Source organism: Oratosquilla oratoria, unplaced genomic scaffold (assembly GCF_046742065.1).
Source record: "Oratosquilla oratoria isolate Oo_2021 unplaced genomic scaffold, ASM4674206v1 SCAFFOLD213, whole genome shotgun sequence".
NCBI classification, from domain to species: Eukaryota; Metazoa; Arthropoda; class Malacostraca; order Stomatopoda; family Squillidae; genus Oratosquilla; species Oratosquilla oratoria.
In genome coordinates this window covers 23,816-35,000 of record NW_027467565.1, presented here as the reverse complement: position 1 = coordinate 35,000, position 11,185 = coordinate 23,816, and the positions used below count along the sequence as shown (strand labels likewise).

At 38.1% G+C, this 11,185-nt stretch overlaps 1 protein-coding gene across 1 annotated transcript in view; it reads right to left on the bottom strand.

Moving 5' to 3' along the window:
• LOC143022874 (ras-related protein Rab-8A-like) overlaps window positions 1-10,887 on the bottom strand; it is an 11,481-nt gene extending 594 nt beyond the window's left edge. The window contains exons 1-7 of the mRNA XM_076181262.1: window positions 10,868-10,887; window positions 9,689-9,747; window positions 8,972-9,032; window positions 4,376-4,514; window positions 3,382-3,474; window positions 2,571-2,684; window positions 1-1,713 (exon numbers count right to left, since the gene is read on the bottom strand). The exon at window positions 1-1,713 is cut by the window's left edge and continues 594 nt beyond it. Coding sequence (XP_076037377.1) covers window positions 1,618-1,713; window positions 2,571-2,684; window positions 3,382-3,474; window positions 4,376-4,514; window positions 8,972-9,032; window positions 9,689-9,747; window positions 10,868-10,887 — 582 coding nt within the window. The 3' untranslated portion in view covers window positions 1-1,617. The remainder of the gene's footprint in view (window positions 1,714-2,570; window positions 2,685-3,381; window positions 3,475-4,375; window positions 4,515-8,971; window positions 9,033-9,688; window positions 9,748-10,867) is intronic.
• Between the last annotated feature and the right edge of the window lie 298 nt (window positions 10,888-11,185).

Below are 11,185 nucleotides of genomic sequence, written 5' to 3'. Positions count from 1 at the left end.
ACGTGCGCGGGGCAACATTGAATACAGCGAGTTTATAATTACCAGATCAGGTTTGCGCTACATTATGCTCCAATTTGGTTGTTATCGTAGTTTAGCAGTTTCTCTAAAAGTTTCTAAATTTAAGCTATAATTTTTTTTTTTATAGTTCAAGTATAAAATTCATAAAAAACTGCCCGAGTTACTGTTTCTTACTCTACTGATACGTTGCTGCCATTTGTGAAAAAGATGACGATCTCTTCTTCAAAGAACGTCTCGGTCCTATCAAAAAACTATTGGAATCTTTTTAGAGCTAAGGTCTGAGGGATATTCACATGTTCTTAAGATTTCGTCCAATTACTTTTGTAAATTGTTTTGTTTTTCGATGAACAGTGTCATAAGTCTAGGGAGCTTCAGCCAAATAGTGAGGAGTTTATTTATTTATTTTTATTTGTTTGTAAATATAACCTCCCAATTTCCTGAGTTACAATCTGAGCATATCATAATTTATGTGTGAGTGAAATATTTCAAGTGTTTTCTATTTCAGCGTTAGGACTTTCACAGTCAACTTACTGACACCAAAGAGAAATATAATTTGTTCATCATTTAATAATATAACTAATGAAGTTTTATCATACAAATCAGAAAGCGAAATATACCTAAAGTCTTCATAGTTTCAAATGATGATGTTATCAACAGAAACAATATAAAAAAAGAGAAAAATATTTGCATCATTTCTGTCCATACATACTCAAAATCCATCCTTTTTCATACTTTTTTATATATAATAAATGCCATACCATGTTCGTACCGTCGAGTACATCAGGAAGAGTGCGCCCTTCACCAAGTGCTGTTGTCTCTACCGTCCGCCCTCAAGCTAGATTCATATTAAGAAACTGTATACTCTTTTCTCTCTTTCTATCCAGCACCAAGAGTATCTCGCCTCACCACTTGTGTTGGGAATCTCCAAGTCTCAACACCTGCATCAAAAAACGTCTCTGGACTGAATGATTCTTTCGGCTGAAGTCTTCAAGTCAGCCAGTAGACTGTCTTCGGTGTCATACCCTCAGGGAGTTGGAGGTGGGGTCGGGGAGCCTTCGGTCTTGACATCAGCAACAAGGAATCTGCAGGTGTGACGTCAGCAGCGGCAGCAGCAGCAACACGGTGATGGGGTGCTGGGTGTGGAAAGAGACGTCTTCGGTTTGGGTGCAGGCAGCAGGGAGACGGGGAAGGAGGTAGAGACCTCGACACCAAGACCAAGTGTGGGTTATCCACCTCAACACCAGCGACACATAATGTCCCCAGGATGTTGTTATCCAGTTCTGGGAGTATTCGCGATCCCGGCACGATCGACACTAGTATAGATCCCTTCAGGCTTTGTCAACAACAAAAATGTCGTCTCCGATCTTAGCACACGTAGTTGTTGTTTCTCTCTCTCTCTCTCTCTTTCTCTCTCTCTCTCTCTTTCTCTCTCTCTCAGCTGCAGGAGTCTCTGATCTCTTCGCCAGCGATAGAAGCTTGCGATTTTGAAATGAATATCTGGAGAGCCACGGGTCTTTGGGGCAAGAGATGGGGAACTCGCCGGTGGCTGCAGCGGCGATCCAAACCCTTGGCCTCGCAGTCCGTGGCTGGACACCGGTTTCAACACCAGGCACATCTTGAGGCTCCTGCAGCTTTCTGCCCCTCAGCCTCCAGCTTGACGGCGTTCTGTCGCTCCCGCTCCTCGAACAAGCTCGCCTGTAGAACAGAAGAGAACGAAAAAAAAATCAGAGGATTTACTGGAAGAAAAGGATTATACATAGAACAGAATCTTGAGGCTCGCAGAGTTGATCGTATATGGCGATGAAAACAGAATAAAGTTGATGCATTACATGTTGAGCTGTCTGGTCACAGCGATCCCAGGGGTATACGGGGCAGTACATAAAGCTAGCGAGACATTCATCAACTGAACTATGCCTTTGAATTTGGAAGTGTGATAAATACCATACGCAACTACTTCCACAAGATGAGGCTTCATCAAACTGACTTCACGGACTACTGATAATTTTTTTTGTTTTTTTTTTCATTTTTTCCCTCATTATTTTCCATTTACTATTTTTTCCTCTCTTTCTCTCCTTTGGACAGCCCCATCGCCCTTCTTTTTGTGCAGTCATCATCTCGGGGGATTTTAGTATCGCCTCCACAGTCACGCACCATTCATTTATGACCGGAGACTAATCTGCACTAAAAAAGAGCACTGGTCACTTTTAACGTCTCCCCATCCCATTTGCTTCCTTCCAGTTTCTACCCTCCATCCCTTTGACCTGATCTCATTGATGCGATATTGTCGCCGCCCTAAATATCACCAGAATCGAGGACTGAAATGGCAGTAATGGAATTATAATGGTAAAATCTAGATTTAAGAAGGAAATAGGCAAGAAATGGTCTTAGTAATCATGTAGTGGGTGCTGAAACTATAGGTTGTTTTAAGAGGTTAGATAACTTTATGAATGGTTATGATGGATGGTAATGGACATGGAACTGCCTAGTGTAAGCCTTATGGTCTCTTGTAGTCTCCTCTATCCTTACTTTCAATGAAATGCTAGAATTCTTACCCTTCTTTGACGCAGATCTCTGATGGCCCTGGCAACTGTCAAGAAGGTTTCCTGAACGTTGATATCTCCTCTACAGGAGACCTCGAAGAAAGGCATGTCAAAGCTCTCTGCCAGCTGTAAAGTAGAAGGTAATGAGAAACACCAGAAGATGGAGTCAGAAAAAATATGTTTACGAGTTTGACGTTGCCAATTCTTATGTCTCTTCCCCACTCTTTTTAGCACGTGTGTTTGTGTGTGTGTGTGTATGTGTGTGTGTGTGTATGTATGTGTGTGTGTGTATGTGTGTGTGCGTGTGTATGTGTGTGCGTGTGTCTGTGTATGTATGTGTAAATATGTATATGAATGTGTATGTGTGTATGTGCACATGTATTTATACGTATGCACATATAAGAATATGTGCATTCGTGTTAATGTTTATATGAGCTTGCTTGTATATTTGTGTGAATAAAGTACGAATATATGTTTCTGGTATCTGTCAGCATTGGGAACACACATATTTGTACTTCTGACTTATCTGTTCCTCGTTCTCTCTCATTCCATTTCTCATCCACCTTCGCAGGAATAGAATTATTTCCTTCAGTGTCCTTTCCCTGACTTACTATCTAATTCAATCATCTTAGTCGTACTGACAAAGAGTGCATAGTCAACCAAACCGCCAAAATATCGCGGAGGAAAAAACATATAGAAAAAATAATAATTAAAAAATAAAGAATAATGCAAAGGAAAAAAAATCGTCAATTGAAAGAGATCCGAAACTTGCGAACTCAGTGAAGGGACCCGACAGAAAAGAATTTCGTATGTTCTCTCTTACCTTCTGACTCCTTTCCCTCTCGACGGCGCGTTGGTGCACTCCAACTTCGCATTTGTTGCCAGCCAGCACTTTGACAACCTCAGGTGATGCGTTCTGAAAACATAACACAAATTATTTCCACGCACAACTGGGATATATAATTTGACATTTCGTTACCATGTATCAATTTATAATATAATTATAAATATAAATATAATAAGTAAAATATCACTGGACGTTTTGTTACCATGTACATAAAATTATATATGCAACTGAAAACCAAAATAAGATCAGCCAGATTATGGCGGTTCTGAAAAAAGTGAAGTCGACATAGAACCAATGGCAATCGTTCTTGAGAATGATATAAAATAGTAAAGGTAAAATAAATAAGTAAATATGTAAATAAGAGAATAAGTAAACGGGTAAACAGGTAAATAAGTAAATGAATAAATAAGTGAATAAGTGCACGGATAAATGAATATATAAGTAAATAAATAAGTACAGTGCTCAGATCGCTAAAGGGGATACACTATACCGACAGAAGAGATATCTTGATTTGGGATTGCAGGGCTTTAAGAGGTCATGAGAACAAATTGAATGTCTACAGGATGTGGAGAAATACAGCTTTCTATACAGATGCATAAATACTTGGATAGCTAAAAAAGCAATTTAACTTAAGTTGGAATGATAACTGAATTCAAATTTTATTATTAGAGAATAGGGACGTATAACGGCCTTGTTGTGGATGTGTTGTGTTTTGCTGCATTGCTTCTGACCCAGGGCGATGGAATGCGTGGAGATAAAATGGGTGGGGTGGGTATATGCCTTTTGACTTAGGTTAACTCCCTGGTAAGGGGGGGGGAAGCCCTTAGTATATAGATAAATAGATAGAGATATAATGTAATTGGAGAGCACGATACAAGATTCTACAAACGTTGCTCCTTTCCTGCAACACATTCGCACAGCGGCATAAACATACACTAATCCTAATTTACTTTGGTCATATACCACTTACCTCCTCGATGTTCCTCAGCCAATAGGAGAGGTGATTGAATGAGTCCAGGTTGGTCACGTCGTACATTAGTACAATGCCCTGTGCGCCCCTGTAGTAGGCCGTCGTCAGCGTACGGAACCTTTCTTCGCCCGCCGTGTCCCTGCAGAAGGGAGAAGGTGTAAGGGCAAAAAGGTAGGTGCCTCCTCGTTAGACAGGTCAAGCAGAAAAGCCCTTTTTATACTTTTTCCTATACGTGCCTGTCAGGTACCTTAATATAGTTCGGTGATTTCCGACACCGGTGATTTATTAGAGAGAGAAAAAAATATGATGACCTTCTTAATATCGAAGCATGATACATGTCGCATAAACTAACGCTTTCTACCAGTAGAAAGTATAATTTCACCTGTAATGCTAGTTAACTTCATATCTTTGGTTTATCTATGAATTCTACTGATATTTTTAATAGAGTCAATTAAAATGGTACAACTTTACTATCTAATAATAAAAAGTGATTATAAAATGCAATCTACGACTGTAGTACTGCGAACATTTCAGAAGCGATATGACGTCATCAGTCTGCGCTCAAAGATCTACAATCCTCTCAGCCCCGTCTGTTCCCTCACATTTTCAAAATCATTTTGCTAATCTAGAAAATAATATTTGCAAGGTGACAGATATCAGTATTAACTTATTTCCTGGCTTAATTTTTTCTGTATAATATAATAAAAATATTGTTGTGGATGATACAGTTTCCATTTTGTATGTGATAGTGGCCCTGAATTGCAACATTTAGTACTTGATCGTCATAAATCTTCCACATGTACATAATTGTGTAGAGTTCACGTTCTTATTGGAGTGAATACGATGCACTGTTTATATATATATATATATACATACACACACACACACACACACACCCACCCACACATATATATATATATATATATATATATATATTATATATATATATATATATATATAATTCAATTCCAGGTATTCCGTTTCTTTCATTCCTTCTATCTTTTTCTCGATACTTCCTCGGTTTTCACGATGTCCATAAGACAACAATATTCAATTTTTGGAAACACTACATTTCCACAAAGTCAATATTATATTGACTTTGTGGAAATATAATGTTTCCAAAAAATGAATATTGTTGTATATTGAATATACAATGTTCCTGTCTGGTTTTGAAACTTATTAGCGCCAACCTGCAAGTTTTCTAGCAGTCTGTTATGTTGTGAAAATGTGAAATATTAATTCCTAAACCTTCCACTGCATGTACAGTACCCCCTCTTTTAAATCGCTCTTGCAGATCATACATGTCTACTTCATTCTTCTCCTCCACTGGACAGTGGCATTTCTATGCACAACCAGATGACGTCATGGCGCTTTAGTTTTCTCCACACAAGTTCTGATTGACGCAGACACTAGAAACACCAATCATTGCCCACGCCAGAACAACGTTGGTCTACGTTCTTTCTTATATTCTTCTTCTGGGTGCAAACTCGATGTTCCACAACTACAGATACATTTGAAGGATTTCATCTCTCCCATTGATGAAATATCACTCTTATAAGAACTCATATACATCGACATTAGCTCATTAAACCAACAGCGACGATGCACTTCGTGAAGCAAGCAAGACTGGCAGCCGATCTTTCTTCGTTAAGAAAAAGACAGCCTTATTCTTACGGGAAATACGGTCTATAATTAGTTTTCACATAGATTCTGACATTCCGACCGCCCACACCTCACACTAGACCGGTTATCGTCAAATATTTAGAATTTTAATGGCTAAAAAACTTCGCTTGCAGTGTTCTATACTTGACTAAAAACATTTCACCAATGTGTCTACCAATCGGATAGGTTTAACTTCTCATAATTAGTTATGATGCAAAAGTAATTTGATATCTGGAGGTTCGAAAAACAAAATATTGTAACCAAAGTCATATCTACTCGAACGAACTCCCAACAGTTGACGTGAGACGGCATTGGGAGTATGAGTTACATAATAAGATAAATAACAAAAAGTCTTTTGATAAGATGAATTCTATTTTGTGTTGGAACATTATAACACTTTAAATCTGGTGGAAACTAATTACATATAATCAACACCGACATATTAGGTTACTAGTGCTACATTATACTGATTTTTTGTATGCGGTAGAATGCATATTTTTCAGTTCCTATAACAACATTATGTAGTAGTATTCAGTTGGTAAATTAAAAAATCTGCAAAAAACAGAGACTGACATGACTTTTTTATTGAAAAAATATAACATTGGAAGATTTTCGGCCCTAAATATGAGTATTAGTGCCTTATTATTTCATATAAAAATAGTCGTTAATTTTCACTATCCAAGATGAAGCGTTTGTCCTCTTGATATATACATATACATACATACATATATATATATATATATATATATATATATATATATATGTAATTGTGTGTGCATGTATACGTATACACACACACGCACATATGTATATATATATATATATATATATATATATATATATTGTAGAGCTCAACGTTTCGTCTTGGGAAAGACATTTTCAAGAGTAGACTGCAATAACAAAAAGTACTTAATCAAATACAGCAACGAGGACAAAACAATTACACACAGTAACGAGTAAAATATAAGAACAGTTTTAGTAATATGTGGGAAAGGAACAATACAAGAGGGTGCCAAGCAAGCGGGTACTTACATTAAAAGATAGGTGTGAAAAATTACAAGCATGAGATGTAATGAGCGTAATATATATATGGATGGGTCGGGCGGCCGGCACTCAGATGGACCAGTAATGTGACCGCAGAGGTCAGGGGAGGAGGGAGCGGTTACTAGAAGGGGTGGGAAGAGCCGGAGGAAGGGGAGGGGGAGGAGGAGGAAGAGGAGGGGGAGGAGGAGGAAGAGGAGGTGGAAGTGGAAGGGGAGGGGGAGAGGGAAGGAGGAGGGGGTAAGTGCACCACAAAACAATAAGTACATCAATATATATTACCGAAACACCTTGACCAATAATAAAAAAAAAAAAAAAAAATGAAAAGGCAATTAAAGACATTATCCAAAGATATTGCCACCCCACAAAGGAGAACAATAAAGTCCACGTTCTCATTTATTACAAAAAATCCCTGAACTTCCTCTCTGATCATGACTAACAACTTACCTAGACGATCAGACATTACATCTAGAATCAATGTAGTATACCAATATAATTGTTCTTCGGAGGACTGTAAGCCTTATAATCATGCTTACATTGGTTAAACTAGATGCAAGGTCAGCCGTCACCTATCATTACATCTACAGGATGGAGCTGTCAAACAACATCACAGAATTTTTCATAATGTCAGACTTAGCAGCAGGGAGGACTTGGTTAATTCTACAAAAATTAGTGAAACCAGTGATGTTAGGAGGCGACAATTGCTTGAAGTATTCCACATTAGAGACAAAGCATCAATCATTAATATCCAATCTAATATGACTTCTAGAATTCCACTGTTTTCCTCACGGCCTAAGAATCCTAATTTACCCCCTCCTCCATTCCTCTCTCCCTCCTCCCCTTTCATCTCCACCACCTCTTCCTCCTACTCCCCTTCCATTCTTCCTCCGGCTCTTCCTCCCCACCTCCAGTAACCGCTCCCTCCTCCCCTGACCTCTGCGGTCACATTATTGGCTCCTCTGAGTGCCAGTCGCGCGACCCATCCATACATACATACATATATATATATATATATATATATATATATATATATATATAACGCTCAGTACATCTCATGCTTGTAATTTTTCACACCTACCTCTTAATGTAAGTACCCGCTTTCTTGGCACTCTCTTGTATTGTACCTTTCCTACTTGTTACCAAAATTGTTCTTATATTTTACTCGTTACTGTGTGTAATTTTTTGTATTCTATTTTGCCAGAATTGTTTTGCATCATACCTCACCAGAATTGTCCACGTATAATATAGTTTTGCACAATTGTCACCGTTGCTGTATCTCATTATGTACTTTTTGTTATTGCAGTCTACTCTTGAAAATGTCTTTCCTAAGATGAAACGTCGAGTTATACAATTAAAGGAAACGAAAGGAAAGAATACGGAGACCTAGTTTCTGCTCACTCGGTTAATGGCAGTATTTTAATCAGGAAAATTGAGAATACGAGAAAAAAAAATAATTATCTACTGCAATGATGTCGTATTCAACTGTACGTGCATTACAGAAAACCTGCTCCCATCTTTTACATACATACATATGTATATATATATATATATATACATACATATATATATATATATATATATATATATATACAAACACACACACACACACACGAATATTCGAATATTCCCGGGACAGGTTGGCACACCATCTCTTCAACAAAGCTCCGTATTCCATATATTTTTGTTCCAGCTAACATCAGACGACTATATTAAAACTGAAAACAAAAGTCTTTCTCGTAACACGGATTGGTGCTGAACATTTTTTTTTTCAGAATTCACAATTCAGCTGAAGGTAATTGTCTGATATTGGCTTGAACGAAGAGATACGACCTGGATTAACATAGTGAAGGGATTTGAGAGTGAACGAAATTATATGGGAAGGATTACGCTTACCATATCTGTAGCTTGATTGGGACACCATCTAGGTTAATAATTTTCTGTTTGAAGTCTATACCTGAAAAGAAGAAAACGGATATTTATGAAAGTGATACAGAATATACAACTTCAAATCAATAGTTGCCACTACCAAAATGCGTGGGTCGCGAATAACAAAATAGAGAAATTAATCATGTCATCCTTACCAATGGAATTTTGGTTTTTATTACAAAATAAAATCATAATAATAAAAAATTACCTAATAAACCCTCGTTAACGATGAATATATAAAGAATAAATACATAAACAGTCAGAACTGATGCTCATTCGGGTTTTAGGCAATGCTCATCATTGTATCACACACACACACAACATCTTATTTTCTGCAGGAAAAGTGACCAAAAACCCGTCTTTTGTCTGTAGGGCCAAGGGCAAAGCTGTTTGGGTTGGAAAATGACAGTTGTCGACAAATATGGCAGAGAACTCATCACGCCAGGAAGTTTTTATCAGTTTAAAGACATGAATCACCCCGAAAAAAATTCCAATAACGTTTAGAAGTGTTATCTTACCAATAAAGATTTCGTCCTCATTTGGTATTTCCTTTACTAGAGCTGTTTGTGTTTACCTCTGATTACCACACGTTATGGTAAAAAGAACTCGGGCTCTTGGCAAGCCACGGAATCGATGGATTGATAACGTCCGAAAAGATGTTGGCATCCCAGACTGACGACTGACGAGCAGCAGCAGGAGGAGTCCGCAGACTGTGCTGAGGCTTGGCAAAGGCGGCGATGGGACTTCAGGCCCGTGAGACAAATGAATGAGTACCACATGTTAATCCCACCCTTCCCTTTCCCCATCCACTTGTTTGATGCAGTAAGAGTAACATAATCAACTGTCGGAAAGAGAGGAAAGATATATGTATATGTATATATGTATATGCATATATACATACATATATACGAGTATATATATATATATGTATATGTATATGTATATATATATATATATATATATATATATATATATATAGAGAGAGAGAGAGAGAGAGAGAGAGAGAGAGAGATAGAGAGTAGCTTTGTGTGATATCTTTTTTTGGGGTTGAGAATGAAATTAGGTAATCAGTGGCCCGTAGATTTCCCCCAACTGGCGATTATTCTTGTCTTTTTGTTTTGATGTGTGTTTGTGTGTGTGTGTGATGAAGACTAGTTGTGAAATGGACGCCCCAACTGGAATCAATATTTTGGTTCTTTTGTATCTCCTTCACCCACACCTGAGGAGCCCGCACCGACAGCTCACCTTTCGCCCACACACGCAACCTCTTTCCGAGCGCAACCTTCTTCTTCCTCTTCTAGATCTTCTTCTTTTACTTCTTCCTCCTCTACTTCTTCGTTTGCATCTTCTAATTCTCCTTCTTACTCTTCTAATTCATCTTTTGTTTCTTTTAATTCTTCTTTCTCCTCTTCATCAGTAAGCACAACCTGTGACGCCCAGGTCTCCCTGCACACATCTGCCATCGAGAAGAGGTGACACCGAGAGAGGAAGCTACCGGGTATCACTGAAGACCTGCTCGTGCAACCTGTAAACCTGTTATCACACTAGGCTTCCAGGGGCTTCACAAACATCGACCGTTGAGGGTTTGTCGGAATAAAAAACGACTTCGGTTACAATATTTCATCTTTCAAATCTCCAAATATCAAATTATCCTTCCGTCATATATAGCAAAGCTGAATTGTGAACTAATAGATTGTAAATCTATACGAATGTTACACATACTGACGAAATGTTCTTAGAGAAGTCTAGATTTCTCTAAGCGAAGATATATTCTAGTTATTCAAATGGAAGTTGGAGGTAGGATGTGGAAGGAAAAATAGTCCAGTGTGATAACCCCCTAACACTCCGATTGGCTTAACTTACTTCTTCATGGACGACTCCATGCAGCTAAGTGGAGGGTTTCTAGTGGAAGAGGTCCTCTGGTCTTGGGCTCGTACCAGAAATACTGGATAACTATGGGCTCTAATGATAGAAATGTTGGCGATATCGTTATTGTCAATAAACGATGATAACAAAGTCTCTTGGCAATCTTATTCATTAAAAGTAAGACCCAGGTCTTATATAATAATATGTGTTTATGATGATATGGTTTAACGTCACAAACTCCCCCCTATCAAGAGGCTAGGATGGTGCCCATTACAGGGGATTTTGTAGCGTGTAATTTAATGAACCATGCCTTTG